The 21,077-nt window shown below is 41.3% G+C and overlaps 1 protein-coding gene across 1 annotated transcript in view; it reads left to right on the forward strand.

Moving 5' to 3' along the window:
* Positions 1 to 21,077, forward strand: part of BCKDHB (branched chain keto acid dehydrogenase E1 subunit beta) — a 1,118,926-nt gene that overhangs the window by 1,048,062 nt on the left and 49,787 nt on the right. The window contains exon 10 of the mRNA XM_085611011.1: positions 4,012 to 4,159. Coding sequence (XP_085467137.1) covers positions 4,012 to 4,152 — 141 coding nt within the window. The 3' untranslated portion in view covers positions 4,153 to 4,159. The remainder of the gene's footprint in view (positions 1 to 4,011; positions 4,160 to 21,077) is intronic.

A 21,077-nucleotide genomic window follows, 5' to 3' on the forward strand; every position in this document is an offset into this window, starting at 1 on the left:
GTGCTCTGCATGCTGATCGTCACTACACAAGCCTAAAAAAGACTTGGGCTGCTCGGGAAGCTCTTTCCGAGCAATCCAAGTTCAAAATAGTGTACATGAATCCCTCTTGTGCTCTGCACCAGGGAAGCCTTTATTCACCTCCCCAGAGCTGGCCAATGGGCGACAGATGCACCGGGGAGGTAGTGTAGGTGTCTGTCATTGGCCGACAACTGCTCTCAAACAGTTAAATAACATAATCTTTCTGTTTCATAATGACTGAAATTGTCGGGCTTTTGGCCAGTAGGCAAAATGCCCAACTCACCACTACTATATCCTGTATATTTGGAGTTCAAATTCACGTATGTGTTTTTTCCCATCCACCACTTGCTATATTCATGCCATGTGAAGTGCTGGAATAAAATGGCTCTCTATATGCAGACATATATGCCCAATTGTATTATGAACCCATCTTTCATTTGTTGCATAAAATTGACAACTACTGAACAAGAGACGGCTGCTGTTACAGTCAAATGGCTGCAGCCTCTACTCAAGAGGATGAAGGGCACAATTGAGATTGATAATTTTTGGGGGGATTTTCGGGTGGTGGTAGCACATACATTTTGGAGGGAGTAGTAGGCAAGCTTTATTTTTGGGCATATCTTTTAATTCAGCACTGCATCCATCTCAAGGGCCGTCCGTGGTTGCCTGAGCTTGATCCTCTCCAACTGTGGTGGCAAGAGAGGTTTCTCCTGTTGTCACTGAAAGCTGCATCTGCTTTTATTTATCATTCCCCGGATGTCGAGCAAGCCATGTATGTAGGAATGTATTTGGATAGCATTGTACATGGTCAAAGATGAGTATAAAGTCAGCAAGTAAAAGGAGAGTAAGCTGGGTTGAGGGTGGGACGGTTAATGCATTATTTGTCAGTGATAACTTGTGGTTTCCAGATGCACCATTTCCAGTGAGCCATTGTGTGTTTTGAACACAACCCCCAATATAAATAATATAGTTACATAATGAATAATATCATAAAAGGCACAATAGGTGATGTGAGGAATACTTGCAAAGAGTCTAACCATTGGCAAGCGCTCAGGGTTGCATTTCAACCCATTGTTTTTTTTCCCACGATGCCATCACTGATTAGACACATCCACATATAACTCATTCTTGGTCCTTCTCCAGTAAGAACAGTTGGATGCAACGTGGTCCCATTGGCACAGTGAGCAAGGGACCCACGTCTGGGCATACCCGTGGCCACTTAGGACGTTACATCAAACTAGATGATAGTGATGCTGGCAAGTAGTCTAACCCTGGCAATTTTTCACGGTAGCATTCCAACCTATAATTCTTTGGCCCATTATGCCACCTCAGATTAGGCCCAATCATGTGTAAACCAGCCTTGGTCCTGCTACCCCAGGAGCAGTCCTGCCCAAACTACCAAGCCGGGTCCTCTCTAAACTGGCACACATGCAACCCAAGCCCAGTTTTGGCCTTTTTGGACATGCAACTCTCCATTATTATAAGTGTTTTTTTCACTAAATGTTTATATTGGGCCCTATATTTTCTGAAAGGCAGAGAGATTAGCCTTTGCAGAGAAATAATGATTGCTCTTAGGTCTCAGGGCAGGGGAGGGATATTTTTTAGGAGGGCTGGAGGACGGGGGGTTGTTGCGCTGTTGTCTGCTTTTTGTGCTCAGGGGAGGGGTATTTTTTAAAAGGGCTGGTGCTAAGGGGAGGGTGCACCAGGGACCGATTTCAGGACTCAGGGCAAGCATATGCCTTTAACATTGTTTTTTCAACAAAATTTGTTGTAAAGGCATGCATGGTAAAGGTATATTCGTTGTTAAAAAATGCGTGGTAAAGGTTGTGCGTGATAATAGCATTTGTGTTGTAACACATGCATACATGGCATACATTGCAACGGAATGCGTTATCATCATAGAACCACAGCAGGTGTGTTTATTCTGTTTACCGATAAAACGTTTTCCCCATCATGAAATTTGGGACATCCTCTTCCTTTCGCCACCCTAAACACACTTTGTGCCTGCCATACCCTGTCACAACATATTTCCAGCTCACAACCGTAAATCTAATAGTGCAGGAAATCTACTGTGGTACTGGAGTTATTGAAGTACTTTGGGTCTGGTGTAAAATAAAAAAACAGATTGCAAACCAACATGTGCAAATTGCACTCTAACTGGTTTGCAACCTGGACTGCTTCCTGTGATGCGGCTGCTCTAGTAATCAGCTGCATCGCAAAATGTGGATTTGGAAGGATTCACAAAACCACCTGCCTAATGAATGTTATTTAGGCAGGAGTCTTTCTGTGACCAATGAAACACAACATTTGGAGAGGAGAAGTGTAGGAACACCGTTCGTCCCTTCACAAAACTCAAACCAATCACAAGTAAGAGCACAATAACAATTGGAACAAAAGGAAGTGATGTACTGTTAACCAGAATTGTGGTCCAGTACAAAAATCCAGATTATGGATATGACTGAAATGTTGTCTCCTATCTGGGAAAAGTCATCCTCGCGCACTTAATAGTGTCATGCTTCATCACATCATCCTCTCTCGACTGTACCGGAAGAAGGAAGTCCTTAGATAAATTCCACTGGACAAAGCCAAAGGGTATCCAGATTAATCAAAAAATACCTTAGTTTTCCTAGGTTATTACCTTTATTCAGCAGGACACTAGGTATGACTAAAAAATAAACATGGACGGAGGAGGTTCAGTTCACCCTGGTGGCATTGTCCTACCAAGGTGGGGAGAGGATGCTGATGATGAAGCATGGCACTATTATGTATGTGAGGTTTCCTCTTCCATAAAGGATGTCTTTCCCTAGATAGGGGACAACATTTCAAGCATATTCATGATCTGAATTTGTGTACTGGACCACAATTCTTCTATACAGTACATCTCTTTCTTTTGTTCCAATTGCCACCATACTCTTGCTTGTGATTGGTCTTTCTGTTACCTTCTGTGAATGTTATTGAGACCTGCGATGGACAGCAGACCTCTATCCCTGCGGTCGCGTTTCTTGGACATTGGGGCGATTGAGTAGTCCCTTGGGCCACTCTCTGCTCCCATCAAAACTGGACAACACAATTCTGAAAGGGAAATCTGTCCGTGGGAACAGCTTCTTCTTCGCAAATCAGTTACCACTCTAGCTTAGTTTGTTGGTTTGTAACTGATCAATGGTTTGCGACCGCAGTTACAGCAACACACTATTCATACACAGCATTCCAAATCGCAAATGTGAGGGGCGCCTCTTTCATGTCCCAGCAAAAGTTAAAAGCAAGCGAGAACTGCTTGTGTGATTCGAGAACTGCTTGTGTGATTCGCGGAGTACATTTTAAAACACTCCTGTGAATGCAGAATAGTTTTGTAACAATGGGCCCTAAATTCCATTCATGTGTTTGTCTACATAGATCTCCGATCCTCTACCTGCTGATTTTTTCCCCATTTGAGTTATACTTAATTACGCAAAAATATCTCTGAATCTGGCTTAGGATGTTTATACTTAATAGAATTATATAAGAAAAGTAGTTGACTTGAAACAATCTACATCATTTAAAATGATCCACGGTTGTGTTTCCGTGCCCCCAGTCTAAGTGAAAAAAGACTATGCATAATTGTGATGTTTTTGCAGTGACATTGACAATAGCAGCTGAACGTTTGGATTTTCAGTATGTCTAGTGGTACTGAAATTAACAAACACAATTGGCTAAATTACTGTTAAAAGAAAGCGTGACGGTAAGGTTTTACCTTTCTGAAAATAAATGATTCTGCCTTCTCACCAAGAGCCTGAGCGCTATACAGATTAATCGTTAGCAGACGTTTCTTGCCTTTACATAGTTTATAAATACAGTATGCTGCTTGAAAAACTAGCGGAATGTGAGACACATGCTCCATCTGTAGATGGTTAAAACACGTAATGCGAAAGGAGAGGATTAATTCTGTGCACCAGATTACTGTTCTGTCTAATTTGGGACACATTTTTTCTTATCTCTTGGTTTTCTCTTTTGCAGGAAGAATGCTTCTTGAACTTGGAGGCGCCGATTGCACGAGTGTGTGGCTATGACACACCTTTCCCTCACATCTTTGAACCTTTCTATATCCCAGACAAATGGAAATGCTTTGATGCTCTCCGAAAAATGATAAACTACTGATTGAGAGGTACACATCATCTTGTTAATACTGTTACAAATCTGAAAGTATTCCGTTGTGTACTTGTTGCGCAGTTCTGTAATTCCTATATGCATTTTCAGTAAATTAAACATATTCAGGAACCTCAAACTCACCAAGGTGCCCCCTTACCGCTTCCATGCCAGGGTGGGAGCAAGAGATCTGTGGAACTTCAGTGATAAATTGTGGTGAAGAGAGGTGTTTTCTTGAGCAGGTCAATCAGGATTTTTTCTACAGGCTTTTCGATCATCCAGTTATCTTGGGTCGATCACTTACCACACCCTCGAATGAGCTGCTGGATGTTGTTGTTACGCTTCTAAATGGAAAAGTAGGTGGTCTTCTCATGGAACATATTCTGCTTGACCCAGTAAGGAATGGCATGTAAGTAGTAGCACTGCCTCGTAGATATTACTTTCCTTCTTTCAGCCCTCTTCTTCAATCAATCAGGTTACTTGACAAGCACGACTACTCACCTGTAAGGGTCTCAAGGTGCTGGGGATGGGGGGACAGCTGATCCGATGGAGGCTCAGTGGTTCAGTCGAAGAGCCAGGCCTTGAGGTCCTTCCTGAATGAGGCAGTTACGGTGATTGCTTGAGATGGAGAGGCAGGTTGTTCCAGGTCTTTGCTGCGAGGTAGGAGAAGGATCTTCCTCTGGCCGTGGTCTTAAGGATACGTGGGATGGTAGTCTGGGTCAGTTGGGCGGAGCAGAGGTCTCTGGTGGGTGTGTGGAATGCGAGGCGGTGGTTAAGGTATATGGTCCCGCATTGTGTACAACTTCGTAGGCATGCGTGAGGAGCTTGAAGGCGATTCTTTTGTTGACTGGGAGCCAGTGAAGGTCTCTCAGGTGGCCGGTGATGTGGCTGCAGCGGGGTATGTTCAGTTTGAATCTGGCGAAGGCGTTCAGAATGTTCTGCAGTTTTTTGAGGAGTTTCTGGGTGATGCGGGCATAGTGTGCGTTGCCATAGTTGATTCTGCTGCTGGTAAGTGCTAGTGCATACTCGAGAAACGTTCAAGCGCCACATCGAGGGTATTTGCAGCAGCCTTACATAAGCTAAAAGAGATACAGCTCATTGTTCCTTTACTGGCTCTGGATCCTTTCTTTGACTCTGCTCTGGCCATTTAGTTGCCCAGAAAACCAGCAGTGGCAAAGTCAATAGGTCTCTGCAATTTGAGAGCTATTGGCATAGTCAATGTCTTAAAGGCATGTGTTATGTAGTGGAATAGAGTAGATGTATGAGGTGTGGAGTTGAAATATGTGTAGTGTAAATATGTGACATGGTGCAGGCTGGATTTATGTGGAGCGTAATGTTGCAAGGTGTGGATTTTTGTGGAGGGGTATGCAGTGGAGTTGAATTATGTGACATGATCTTGAATTATATTGTGTGGAGGGAAATTATGTGGATTGTAGTGGAATTGTGTGACATTGAGTTATGTGTGGTGGAATGTAGCATGATGTGCAGTGGAATTATGTGTATAGTAATTATGTGGTATTGAGTGTAGTGGAATTATGTGGAGTGGGATTGTGTGTCATGGAGTGGAATTATGTGGTGTGGTATTGTTTGTCATGGAATGGCATGTAGTGTGGTGTTGAATTATGTGGCATGATGTGGAAATCCGTGGTGTGGATTGGGTGAATGAGATGTGTAATGGAATTATGTGTTGTGGAGTTGAATTATGTGTCGTGTAATTGTATGGCATTGATTCATGCATTACACAGTGTTTCATAACCGAGGTGCTGATCTCACCCTGCACTTTTTGAAGTCAAGCATGTCTGACCCTCCTCCTGCCGCATGTCATCAGTTTTCACTGCTTTTAGCTGCTCTCCCCAAGTGACCACTCAAGTTCTCTCAGCCCCTATCATGTGGCCAAACAAAGATCTGAAGCACACCAACAAATAGAAGTACACGATAACTACCGACACTTGCTGTAGTTGTTCATAACAAATGGGATAATGATGACTATAATATGGAACCAGCTACCCAGGAAATAGCGAGTGAGTTGAGCATAGAATTCTATCCAAATTACATTGTGTGAGAGCGAGAGAAAAGATCTAAACGTTTGCACCAGAAACCTTGCTAGTGCAAACAAAACAGCATGGCATTGCAAAAAAATAGAGAAATTGAACAAAAGCAGAAGCAACTGAACTAATAGAAAGGGTACAAACAGGCAACAGCAACTATGCAGAGGAGGTAGCTGGGGATGTCTTAGCTCTTTTTTAGGAGTCGTGACACCCAACACCCTTAGCCCCAGACTACAAGATGTTGGTGGTATTATAGTCTTCTAAGTGAAATGCATTGCTTTTATACAACTGGTATTCTGAACTCATATATTTGAAAGTTCTTTCTTACATGATAATAAAAAAAGGGAGTTTTAGTGAACTAAACTATTTGCCTAAGAGCAATATATATAAGCATGTAAGTCTTGAGCCTTGATTTATCTATGTTTTCTGGCTTCGCTCTGTACATATCAGCCACTAAATGGGTATCTATTTGTCTTTCCATAATGTTTTTTTTTACCTCATATTTTTTTATTTTTACAGTTTCTCTTTAGTCTGACCTCGACTCTAAGAATTTGAAGGAGCTTTACATGAGCACCACTTATAAGAAGGCACTCATTTTTGTGGTGTTTTTAGGCAGAGGGAGATTAAGTGATTTGGCCAGAATCCCTGGATGTTGTGCCGACGCCGAGACTCGAACCTAGTTTCCCAGTTTCAATGTTGGCAGTTGTGGCCATAATGCCACGCCCTGTTTAATGAAGTGGGTTCATAAAATCTGATTCTGGCCAACGTTGCCTCTGCACTGAGCTCCTAGCCCAAACCGAGATATGACTTTTGTTCAAAGATTGAATAGAGACTATTCTGTTAATTGAAGGGTTACTGCTGTGTTTCAACTTCAGTGCATGAGACTTGGAGATGCAAGCACCTTGTGAAAAAGTGCTTCTGCAATTGTCATTTCGAATTTTGTTTTGAATACTTCTTTTTTTGTCAAATGTGTATGTGTTAAAGTACTTTTTAGGAGGTGGGGCAGGGGAGGAGCATCTTGCAGTGAATTTGTCCTCTCGTTGGACACCTGTGAACGATTTTCCGTGTAAAGCCACTTTATACAGAACCAATTCGAAATTAGCAAGTAGATGGTGCTTTATTCTGGTGCCAAGATAGCAATATTATATGCGTGCAGTAGCAACTTGTGGGCTTTGGTAAAGTTGGGAAAAGGACACGCCCCATGATCCCTCATTCATTCATTTTAGTCTTTAATTAGATGATGATATCTGTTATCTGTTCGCTGCAATTTAGATCCTGGTACTAGATGTAAAAAGAAAACAAGCATTGGCATAGCCAACAGGTCTCGCTTTTGGGAATCTATAAGTATTTAGTTATGCAGCACAATATCCTCGGTGCAACAACATCAACTGTTGCATGGCTAAACACTTATAAGGTCCCAAAGGGAGAGACCTATCGGCTTTGCCAATGCTTGTTAAAAATACACTTTTAATTGGATATGGTGATCGTAGCCCAGAAAATATGCTTCTAAGTACTCCCTGGTTTGGTGGATTGTCACTTACGCCCTCTACGCCAACTTTGCTTTAGGCATTCCTGCCATCTCTGGAAATTTCTTCCGCTTGGTTAGGACAAAGGAAATCACTATTTCAAGTGCCCATACGTGACCGGGTCAGGACCCCAGTAATGAAGCTTATGAAAGGTTGAAAGAGGACCCTCCAACTCTGTCCCTCTTGAGTTAGCCAACCAACTCCAATAGAAACCCATCTCCCAAGAGTCAGCCAAGAACCGTTATGCCATGATGTTTCAAAAAGCTCTTTTAAGCTCCAGTTTTGATACCCAGTTTCCTCCAAGCAGGCTCAGGAACACATTTGGAGTATATCACTTACCATGTACCATGTACTCTTTGTCATTCAGCCCCTTTCAATACTGAGTTCTGTCCATTTTCTCTTTGCTTTTAATGTAAAAAGCAAAGTGCGGGTGCCGCGATTATAGCAAAAGTAAAGAAATAGATGTTTTTTTCTATTTCTTTACTTTTGCTATAATCGCGGCACCCGCACTTTACTTTTGTTAAAAGTAAAGTGCGGGTGCCGCTATTATAGCAAAAGTAAAGAAATTGATTCTGGCACACTCTTGTATGGATCAGGGCACAGAAGCACATCGTGTGAGGGAAGTCAGTATCAGCTTAACCGCACAACGGACATGTAGTAGATGCACCGGGGAACATCTTGCTAATCCTGGGTGGGGTAAGATATGCCCTGCGTCGGAAGTACAATTGTATAGGGCGAAACCGTGCATTTCATGTGACTGATTGCAAGCATCGCGGCACCCGCGCTTTACTTTTAATGTTAAAAGTAAAGCGCGGGTGCTGCGATTATAGCAAAAGTAAAGAAATCGATTTTTTTTCTATTCTTTTTTCCAGTAACCTAAAAAACTAAAGCAATATCGTGCTAGTCGCAGAGTAAGTTCATAATCACTGATAAAATCAATATGTCTGACTTTCTAATAGTAAAATCTTTGTCTTTAGTATAAACATACCTCTACATCTTGTGCAAAAATAACTTATTTGTTCACACTATGCTTGGTATAAACTGATGGACAGAAATATTCAATATTTATATAAATTGTCATATAGAAAGTATTTGACCAGAAAATATGCACCTATATCATCTGTAATTACTCTTTTTTTTTTAAGTTCAAAAAAGCGACTTTATTAATAAGAGAAAAGAAGAAAAAAGAAAGAAAGAAATAAAGATATATAAAAGTGTCGATATAGTGTTCACAGTGTTAAGGTTGAATCAGTACATTGTAGTATATTACAATAACAGAGAACAAATGAATTGGATTAATAATTACAAGCATGGAAAATAGAGCAAAATTAATGAAACATCTTAAAGAAAAAGCATGTAATATTAAATGCGTTGGGAACGGATAAGGAAATCAAGGGGGTTTGAGAACTTCTTGTTGAGATGGTTTAAAACGGGAATGTCACCTAGCACACTCATCTAAATACATTGTAACAGGAGACCACAATTCTAAACGTTTCGATGCCAAATGTAAAGGATAAACAGAGGAGGTGTCCAATCTGTGATTATGGCAAACAGCATACCACCATGCTTTGTACGAAAGTTTTGTAAAATCTTTCCAGTTAACCGTAATTTGCTGAAAAGCAACTGCAAACAGTAAATCAATAATTTTGACATTAAGTGTGACTTTCTCCCAACAGGATGAAAGACTACCCAAAAAAACATGAATAGTGGAAAAAGGAATGTCCGTTCTAAAAATTGAGTTAATTTGAGACCATACCTGTTTCCAAAAGTCATGTACAACTGGGCAAAAGAATAGCATATGTAATAAATCTGCGTTCAGAGAGGAACATGTCCAACAAGCATCTGGCACATTTGTAAATCTTTTGCTTAAGACATTTGGTGTAAATAACAATCTATTATAAACAAAAAATAACGTTTGTACTATGCTAGCTGCTCTAGAGGATTTGAGTATCTTAACCCATATACCATCCCATAGGGATACTGGCCAGAAAGCTGCTAGATCCCTTTCCTCCTCCACTTTGGATTTCTGTCTAGGGGTGCCCGTATTCCGCAGGAAACTATAAATAACGGAGGCCTTGGGGTTCGTTTTCAACAAAATATGAAGATGTGAGGAAGGTCCGGAACTGGTGTGGACAATAGGAGTGGTAGATATCTGGGTGTAGCTCTCTATCACTGCTTTTTTAAGTAAGTTATATTTATGGATAAATGTGGGAGGTAAGCTAAAAGATTGACTGAGCGAAGAAAAGGGCAGAAAATCTGAATTGGAGAATAGCTGATGAATCCATACTAAACCCTTTTGTCGCCAACTTTTCCAATAAAATGGCTTATTATGAATGGTCAAAGTTTTGTTATGCCAGATTATTGGATTGAGAAAGGAATGAATGGTAATAGGTGTAGAAGCAAGTGTAGTGTCCAATAGTTTTGAAGTCAACTTAATTATGGGAGTAGATACAGTCTGTGGTTTACAGGAAAAAGAAAGGTATTCAGAAAAAGAAAAAGGGGATAGGAAAAAACACTCAATCGTAGTCCATAAAGGACAGTCATCTGTAGGACTAAGTAACCAAAAAGAAGCTTGCCGTAAAAGAAATGCTTTGTGATATGCCTGGAAATCAGGAAAGTTGACCCCCCCCCCCCCTTCTGTTTTAGGTCTAGTTAATGTAAGCAGCGACATGCGGGACCTCTTTTTATTCCACAGGAAGGAAGAAAGGGCTGAATTAATTTTCTTAAACAATTTCATAGGAATAGACATCGGAATATTAGAGATAATATATAATATTATAGGCGATAGCATCATTTTTACAGTGTCCAGGCGACCCCACCAGGATCAATACAGAGAATGCCCTTTAGTAGTTAGGTCCAAAATCTTTTGTATGCATTTATTCATACATAAAGCTATTGTGCCAGAAATTGAGGAGGTAACATGTAGTCCCAAATATTTAATATGAGAAGGGCTCCAAGTAAAGTTGGAAGCACTAAAATCCGATTTAAAAGTGAACTTATTTAAGGGTAGGATTTCACATTTATCTTCATTCAATTTATACCCAGAAATAAGTGAGTAAGCTTGTACTTCCACCAAAAAGGCAGGAATCTAATCATTCGGCTTTGATATAAAAAGCAAAATGTCATCGGCATAGGCCGCAAGTTTAATATGGGAATTGGGAGTTAAAAAGCCTTGTAATTTTGGGTTCTGGTGTAATTTAGAAAGAAAGGGCTCCAACGCCAAATTAAAAAGGAAAGGGGAGAGTGGGCAACCTTGACGTACACCTCTCTGTAAATCAAAAAATGCTGAGACTAACTCATTTGCGCAAACCGCCGCCCTAGGGTTAGAATAAAGAAGAGAAATCAGGGATATGAATTTAGGACCCAAACCAATGAAGCGTGTAAAACAAATAAGTCCACTCAACCCTGTCAAACGCCTTTTCGGCATCTAAGGCTATCGCCGCTAGGGGGTAATTTAGACAAGACGACTTAGACAGGACATTAAAAAGGATCCTTGTGTTATCAGTAATAAATCTGCCTTTAACAAATCCAGATTGCTCTTTCCCTAACAAATCAGGTAAATAGGAATCTAATCGAACGGCCAATGCTTTAGCAAAGATTTTATAGTCAATATTGACCAAGGATATGGGCCTATAATTCTTACAGTGCTGAGGATCTCTGCCGGGTTTAGGGATGAGACATATGTGTGCTTCTGAAAAGGAGCCTGAGGAACTGTCCCAACGTGATGAAAGAAGTAAGAAGGGAATGTAGCCTAGGCAATAAAAGTTTGGAGAAATGCTGGTAGAATTCTACAGTGAAACCATCGGGTCCTGGGGCTTTGTCTTTTTTTAGATGTTGCAAATCTATTAGTAGTTCTTGATCAGTTAGATCAAGCTCTAATGAGGAAAAATCAGGTAGATTATGTGGGGATTTCTGGATGGTGGGAAAAAAACGAGAAAGGGAAGTATTAGATGGTTGTGATTCAGAAGTATATAATGATTTGTAAAAAAGAGAAAATTCATTCAAAATGTCAGCATGCTTAAATTGTAAAACTGATTGAGCGTCATAAATAGATTCAATGTTCAACTTGTTGTGCTTGACTTTTAAATAATTGGCTAATATTTTCCCAGCCTTATTTTTACCCCCATAATATTTTGCACTAGATTTTAATAAATATAATGAGGCATCCTCCGTGGACTTTTTGTTGAACTGTATTTTGGCATTTATAAGGGTTGTAAGACAGTCTTTCGAGGGTGAAGTGTAATAGGTATGTTCCAAACGCTTAATATCCTGAAGAATATCCCTTGTAAACTTACGGGAGATTCTTCGTTTCAAGGCAACAAAGCCTATTATGAAGTCCCTAGCCGAGGCCTTGAATCCCAAATCGTGGCATGTGGTATAGAAGGAGTTTGATTTAATTCAAAGAACTCACTAGAAAATGTAATAAAGGAAGCAGTAAATTTCGGATCTAAAAGGAGGGCATTGTTGAAACGCCACCTTCTGGGGCCAGTCATTGGAGGAAGAAGGTCGAGGCCTATAGAAACTGGGGCGTGATCTGATAGTAAAATAGGGCCAATCTCAGCCCTTGTGAGAGTTTGGGAGATATTGTGTGAGACAAATATATAATCAATTCTTGACTGAGTGTGATGGGAAGAGGAATAAAAAGTGTACTCTCTGATAGTCGGATTACAAAGACGCAAGGCATCCAGGAGTTTGTGTTGGGATATAACCTGCACAAAGGCCTTGTTTGATTTATTAGGAACAAAGGGGGTATTTGAATTTCTATCAAGAAATAGATCAAAAATTTGATTACAATCGCCAGCTAAGATAAAATTATCCTGTATACAAAGCGTAATCTGTTTAGCCAAAGTGAGCCAAAAAGAGGGTGTGCCGCCTGTAGGAGCATAGATATTGAAAAGAGAGACAGGAGTTCCCTTCAAGGACAATTTGACATTCACCCATCTGCCATCCGCATCCGACTCTTGAGTTTGAAATGTGAACGGAAGGGACTTACAACATAAAATCATTACTCCATTTCGTCTTCCATCCCCCGGGGAAACGAAAACCTCTCCCACCCATCCTCTTTTTAACTTTAATGACTCTGGAGTCGAAAGATGAGTTTCCTGTAAAAAGACAATATCAGCATTCAGTTTAGCTAAATGAGTCAAGACTCTCTGCCTCTTAATGGGAGAATGTAGTCCCTTAACGTTCCAAGTAACCAATTGTAACGACATTAGTAGTATTGAATAAAATGAACCAAAATTGTCAAATGTAAATCCAATTCATGAAAATGATTATAAAGAGTATGAAAAATGAAGGAATTGAGAAGAATGAATAAAATAGTGGAATAATATAAGGTAAAGATATCAAGAAATCTGAAAGAAGAGCAAAAGAAGAAGATATGAAGGAAAAAGGGGAAAGAGCAAGTAGGTAAGCAATAAGAAAATAAGAAGGTAAGAGAAGTAACAAGGATATTAACCACATCCTTAACCAGAGTAAAAAAAAAAACAATAGGGAGTGAACAAACCGAAGACACCATCAGAAAAGAAAATACAAAACAATATAAGAAAACAAACAACAAAAAAGACTACAACCGACATATCTACAGTAAAACATGAAGGTAACATACCTACAGAAGAAGATTCAAAAATACACGAGGGGGGTGATGAAACCACTTGGAGAGGGCCATAAATCCGGGGGGCAGCCAACGGAGGATCAAGGAGACATCACAAAAAAGAATTATAAGATCTGTGAAGGCGACAAATGATAAAATTAAAAATAAATAAAAAAGGAGGAGGAACGGACAAACATTGAATCAAATATTAAACAATAACCGCAACGATGAATAAGAACAAATTTAAGCAGAAAACAAAACTCTGCCGCAACAACAAATATAACGAAGAAAAAACTATGTAAAATCTAAACTCAAAGATCAAGACATCATAAGAGAAACATCGAAAACCAGGGAACCTGTGAAAAGAAAAATTTTATAAGGCAATAGAAGAGGTCGAGGGCTCAGAAAAATCCATTGCATTCATTTTACAGGAATTGATGAAGCTTTGGAGCCTTGCCGGGTCTTCATACGTTGTGGTTTTATTGTTATATGTAACCTTAAAAAGACAAGGATGAAAGAGGCCATAGCGAGCTCCCATGGAACGCAGTTCAGCTCTCATGCCAAGGAAGGCCTTGCGTCTACTTGCAGTAGCTCTAGCATAATCTTGCGCAAAGAATAGAGAAGAGCCCGACCAGGTAAGCTTTGGAGAAGCTTTGACCGCAGCAAGAACCTTAAGTAAATCAGTGTATTCCAAGAAATACAAAATGATTCCTCTCGGTCTTCACGAAGAAGAAGCAGGAGATGGAGGACGTCCCAGCCTGTGAGCTCTTTGGATGTTGAGTAAAGTTCCGTCAGGCAGATGAAGAAGCTTAGGAAGAAAAGATTTGAAAAAGGAAATTGGGTCGGATCCTTCAAGACCTTCTCCCAGGCCATAAATGCGTAGGTTATTCCGTCTATTACGGTTTTCAAGGTCCTCGACCTGCTTCTGAAGTGCGCATACCTGGTAAAAAGTGGAGAAACTGTGGTGCAAGTTTCTTTTAAGGAAGCGACAGTGGTCTCAACGGCGGAAACCCTCGTATCCATTTGAGACCAATTGTCCGTGAGAGTTTGCAGCTTATTATTAGTTTCTTCCATAAAGGGTCAGAGGGCTCTTATTTCCTCAAGTAGAAGCTCCATAGAGACAGGTGATGAAGACTTAGGTGGTGAAGGAGGGTCTTTCTTAAGGCATTTAGAGATGGATTTCCCCGAGGCGCCAGAGGGGGGATCCATAGTTGTCTCAAGGCACTGAGAGGAAAATAATAGGGAGTCTTCCAACTTGGAGAATTCTGTAAAAATTTTGGAACTCTTTATGAAGAGGGAGGACGAGTCACCTTTATTCTGCCCATACAACTTGGCCAGGGGAGAAAAATAAATAAATAAATATAAAAAAATTAAAAAAATTCCTCCAAAAACTTCCAAGAGACGAAGAAGGTTACTTCCTGAATAGTGGTGCCAAAGTTCGCAAAATGGCCGCTTGTTTACAGAATCCACAAACTCTTTATCAACAATATCAGTAACATTGAATTATCTTGAAATGCTCAAAACATCCATATTCTTGTAAGACAACCAGTACAGTGAGTCGATAACAAGTGAGCCAAGTCTCAAGTAGCCATTTGCAAAACAGACCATTGAAGTTACTGATGGATTAGAGTGAAAGTCTCAAAATGGCGGCTGAACTCCATCTCCTCACAACATGAAAAAAAAAGGAGAAAAAAAATCGTTGCACTACATTAGACTCAGTCCCAGAAATAGAAAGCCAGCATATGACAGGGATGCAGAAGTTCATGAGGCATCATGAGACGATTGCTGAAGAAAATATGTGCATTTCAAAGAAAAACGCAGTCGCGGCAAAGTTCAAAATGGCGGCCGCGATATAGCGCGACCGAGGGGAAGTGAATTCATGTAAAATAAAGTTACTTGCTTAACTGTTCAAGACACGCTGTAAACAGCATCCTATTCCATCAGCATTCACAGACGCAGGTCCGCCTCCATGTTGCCGCGTAACGAATCCGAAATGCGACGACTCCGCGATCCGCCGGGGAGCCTCACCGGCGGACCGCCAACTCCATTGGGCGCCAAGCCACGCCCCTCCATCTGTAATTACTCTTAGTAGGATTTAACCTTAAAACTCAATTCATATAGACCAAAGCTGCATATATAATCAAACTGAAACTTTTCAGCAAGGATGATGTACATTTAATGAGAGTGTATGGTCAATTCCCAGCATATAATATTGGTGCATTATAAATACCTGTCTAAATAAAGAGTGCTGGTTCAGTCCATCTAAATACAGAGGGGTGGGCCAATATCACTCAAGGTAAGCCTAGTATCACCCAGCATAGCCCCAATATCACCCAGCACTAGGCCAATCTCCAGCATTAGCCCAATGCCACACCCACTACCCTTCTAAGGGACCAATACCCACAGTGCTAGCCCATTATCACATACACTGTGGAGGTCTTACATCCCAGTACAGCTCTTAACCTATCAGATTTGATCTGAGGATATACTGCCATGGTCCACGGTGGTCAATTAATATCAGTGCAATGGACTGCGTGAATATAGCAATGGCATGCCATAGAAAAGTTGAATGTAGCTCTTCAAGGGAGGATCACTTGAAAACTGAGCGGCTGAAGAGGGATGTTGTGCTCAGGGATGTTAAGTGGGGAACAATAAAAAAATGAGGAAGCACAGATCTGTGCCTGTGAGTTGAAGTTGCTGTGAATAGTGGGGAAGAGTAGGACGTCGCACATTAACCCATTACCTACAGGCCCTCATGCTGGGGACCCTTTAGAGATGTAGACTGTAATACTCTTATTTTCCCATTAGTTTCCATCAGGATTGAGGAAATTTAAGAGGAAGAAATGTAAAATATCATAATTTTAAAATCACTTTAAAGTCACTGTATGATGTTGTGCAACAATCCAAAGTCCAGCCCAAATTCTTACCGTGCTAGACCAGCATCAAACATTGCTTTGTAAAAATGCATAGCGTTTGACCTGGCAGATTTGTTCTGGGATTTCATAATAATGCTTCGCCGTTACATGTACATTTAAATTAATGGACTGCGCAAATATCTCTTGGGGCTCAGTAACAAACTGGTGATTAATCAACGAGCTGCTGGCCAGAGATCTTACAATGCTAGACTAATGTCAGATAGTGATGGAAGAAAATAGTGCTGAGCCAAAACCAGGCATCAATGAGTGCAGGTCACACAGCGATGCGTTAAAACAATACAGCACCGGCCCAATATTGCCTCGTGCTAACCCGCTGTTACTAAGCATTGGTCCCAGAGAACACAACAATGGTGTAAGATTACGCAGGGCTGGCAAAGAATCAAACACTGCTTCTCCAGAATCCAACCACGGCGGCCTAGCATCAAACTGCATTTGGCCAAGGCCAGCGCAGGCCTAATGTCACACTATGCTCTTTACTATGTATATTTATAAACCTGGAAAATTTGTACACAGGACCCTGTGACAAAGTAGTTTAAATAGTTCATCTCAATCTTTCCCTTTAAATGTAACTGACTTTAAACATATTTCAGAGCGTAACAGGGATGGGTTATTAATGGACAAATTATGTTCTCTGCCACATGTGCAGGGGGAACCTGCACAGATGTGAAATTTGGTAAGTATCTGTCCGCCTGACCCGGGTGGCGGCTCGATCTTCATACAGCAGGTTAGGCAGAACACCGGCTTGTGACGGCCAGGGGGAGGGATGTCTGCAGGGAGGCCATAGTCCCCACGCTTGGCTGCCTTAACGAGCTCCAAGTTCCTAGGCCCTCATTCACTCAACGCCAGAAAGTCACTGTTGTTTCCTGAATGGATGATTTGCTGCGGCGGAGACACTGATCTCCCTGGGTGCGGTGGGTAATGAATCTGTCAATGATCGCAAGTGGTCCCCGAAGGCCCAGGGCCAGTCACATACTTTTTACCCATCATGCCCCTGTCAGGTGCTCTATTGGGACGCATCTGAATACTTGCACATGAAAAAATATGGTCTTGGCAGCCCAAAATATCTCTTGCATTCCTTTTGCTGAGTAGACTTTAAGCTTCGTTTTCCTTCTTTTTTAGTTGCCATGGAAATACGGGCAGCAATTACAGACCTTCACTTGTGGAGTCAGGAGTGACTGTTTCACCAAGACAGGTGAAGGCGAATGGGTGTCTGAAAGAGACCCACGGCCCCCACGACCCTAAGGGGCTCCCACCCCAAACACGCCTCTTTCCACCCTGGTGGGCTGTGAGATCTGAAAATCCAGGGCGCAATATTCCTTGAAGAAAGAAAGGGCTGTTGTTTGTGCGTGGATCCATGTGCTGGAAACAGCTTTTTTGGCCCCCAGCGCCACTTTTTATTATCAAAAGCCACCCAGAGAAGCAGCCAGGGCTCCCTGACAACTGGAAACAAAGTTTTACCTTTTTTTGCTGAAATGGCGCCTTTTGGCGAGCATTTTTAAATCCATTTTTTGGCACCATGCACGCATGTGCAGGTAAAACAAGCACTTGCAGTGTAGTGCCATAGGAGTAGGCAGGAGACAGCCGCGATGCAGCCAGTAAAGCAGGCGGGCGATAGCAGAGCTGTGTGCTGTAGCTGTCCAGGGGAGAACCGGGTGCAGCTCCTAGTCGGCCATGCATCACAGACGCTTCTGTGATCTTTACAGATTCCCTTCACCATCCCAAAGTGTCCAGGCCCTAGATCAACTGAGTTGCACATCCCGTGTGCGCTGTGCAAGGGTGGTAGCTCCACCGGGACAGCTCCTGAACCGGCCCTGCATCTGAGTACAGAACAGAAAGGCGCGAGTGCGGTATAATAAAGTACAAAAAAAACATAATAAAACGTAATAAAAAAACATACCAAAGAAGAGTAGTCAGGCGGGTGGTCTGCAGGTGAGGAGGACAGAGTGGAACCCACCGTGCTCACTTTGTCCTGTTTTGTTACGCTGCTTGTGCTGTCTCTGCCTTCCGCCGTAAATTGGCCCGTATATGACGTGTAAAGACTTGTATGCACATGTGTTCTGGACAGGATAGGACAGGTCAGGCAAAATATAGTGCGAACTCATGCAGCCAATCCCAGGAGAAAACAAGCATTTACAAATGCAATAGGACTCGTATTTATGCGAGCCCTATTGCATTGTAAAAAAAAGATGCGGAAGTTCAAGAAGGTACGAACGGGAGTGGGTGGGGAGGTGGTGGTGAGCAGAGAACTTACGGACTGCGGGGGAGAAACGGGGGGAGGCAGGGGAACAAAAGAGTTTTAAAAGTAAAGGGGCCGATAGTTATGGAAGGAGAAAAATGGCCGTCAGGAGGCGGGATTAAGTTGCCGAAAACCAATCAGATTGCAGCATTTAGGATTTTGGCCAATCAAGAAGATAGGCAGAAAGTGAGCAGAGCTTCCCCCGCTATAATGTATTCAGCATCTCGCGACGAGACAGCGCATGCGCTGCCTAGCCGAGACCTATAAAGTAGTCCATAAAACAGTTCCTAAATGGGAGCAGTAGATTGATAGCAGTAATTGGTCCATGTTCTCAGGGAAGACTAAACACAGGAAGAGGCATGACGCATGCATGCCATGGACAAATGGGGAGAAAGAGTATGAGAGCAACGATGGAGCCAACGAATAGGAAGCCTATGGACGGGATGAAGCCCACATATTGAATACATGTCTCTTCGAGATGACGCTTGCGCGGCGAGAATTAAAAAAATAGGAAGTGAAATGTGACCTGTAGCACATTGGATAATTTGCTGGGTGCTCTTGTTTAAGCGAACAATGGCTACAAAGGAATAAAGCTCGAGGTTAACTTGCCAAAAAGATATGGGTAATGATATTTTGGGGGCTCTCTCTGGTTCAGAGCTGGTACACCGAGACTTGAGGGCCTTAAGTGATAAATTGTGAGGAGTGAATGGATGACCTAACAGTTTATCTAAAAATCCTACCATCAACCCTATATGAGTTTACTCTCCAGTTGTTTTTTGAACACTCATCCAAGTGTTCTTTTTTTCTTCACCACCTTCTTCCATTTCATCAGTTAGGTTATGAGATGTGTTGTTTAGGTATTGAACTGAATCCTTAAACTCAATTTATCTTTGTACTACAGAGTGATGAAACTGCATGATTTTTCTGGGTGGAGATAAGGATTTGGGGATGATTGCAAGATAAATGCAGAGAGGCCAAGTGTGTCACATGTCCAGCCAATTTAGAATTGAAGCAAATAACAATTAGGTTAGACAAACATGGACATAGACCAACACTCTCTAGCTCATCAGTTGAGAAAGTAGATTGGTGCCCATTTTGTAGTCCTGTGTATGAATTCTTCAGGTCTATTCAATTATTGATGCTTCCAATGGCCCCATACATATTTACACTTTAATTGCAAAAACCTTTTGTGTTTAAATACAGTTTTCACTGATCATAATGATAGTCCCTAAACCACCCTGCAGAGCTTAATCCTTATGATGGCATATACGATTGTGCGGCATGGAGAACCAAATTATGCAGCAAGATACTCTAAATTATGTGTTAAAAAATGTCAATTATGCAGCACATTTTCTGACAGTATTATGTTTATGTGCTTGAACATGATTTTTTTTTTTTTTTAATCTGCATATTTTTTAAATATGGCAATTCCTTAATTATGCAGTAAACACTGTACCCACAGAATCATAAATTCACTTGTCCACATCATTGTCCACTGTTTTTGAAACAATTTATTTATAAACGGTAAACAAAAACTAAATATTCTTATTCAATTAAATGGCCATTGTTAGTGGTACTTTGCTTTACTTTTTCAAGCGGACAACTCTCAAATAAAAATTTAAGAAAAATGCATAACCTATAACATGTAACAAAGTCCAATGGTGCCCTCTCGGAGCTCTGGTGATTTTACAAACCTTGAGGACAATGTTGAAACAGACTGCACGTTTACCAGTAGCTTATCTCACAAACACCCACGTGTTTTTGTGCTGTCCTCCTTTTCATAAATGGCGTCAAGGAAATGTGTGTCTGTAAGTCAAGTCCTTTTGATTTTAATGAAATGATATTGATAATGTACTTAAAGGGCCTTTCACTTAGCTCTTCTCATGCATTGGTGTATTGTTCTGTCATTCACACTTAGCTGCCGCTCATTATAGCATACAGCATGGGGCAATGGGTCCGCCTGCTTGAGCCCACTGGCTTTCTCACTTCGAGTGACTGCATTTTGCTCTTTCACAAGGAGCATCACTGCACACAAGGTACCTCCCTTCAGTGGGAGTGTTCTTATTTTACTTTCTTATTACTTTATTGTTGGTTTTGTGTGTAGAGCCCGATCTGATAGCTGGTCGCTTTCTACTAGATGAAAGCAATGGACACATTCCAACTTCATCAGTTCCTGTCTCCTCCCAATGCTATTGTAAATTCTTTTTGGAGTGGCCTTTGTTTACCTGACTGCTGATTTTTTTACAGAATACCAAAGTGTGTCTCTATGAAACTAAGCTGTTCTTTATAAAGCTACCCTCTTTTTAGTGTGCAATGAAGTGCCTTTATAACTGCACTCCTGCATGTTATGCTGATATGTTTTTTAATTGAAGGCTCGAGTTATATCAATTTAGTCTGTATGTTTGCTTGTTGTCTGGCATTCTAGTGTGCTTTTCAGGGCTCTTCTATGCTGTGCTTGCATAGACATTTAACTATTTTATTACTAATCGAAGCTGTGCCGTTTAATTACGTTTTTTTGTTCTATCAGTCTATCTGTCTGCCTATCTGTCAGTCTGTCTTTCTGCCCATCTGCTTATCTGTCAATTTTTTTCTGTCTAT

The sequence above is a fragment of the Triturus cristatus genome, chromosome 6 (assembly GCF_964204655.1).
Source record: "Triturus cristatus chromosome 6, aTriCri1.1, whole genome shotgun sequence".
In the NCBI taxonomy this organism is placed as follows: Eukaryota; Metazoa; Chordata; class Amphibia; order Caudata; family Salamandridae; genus Triturus; species Triturus cristatus.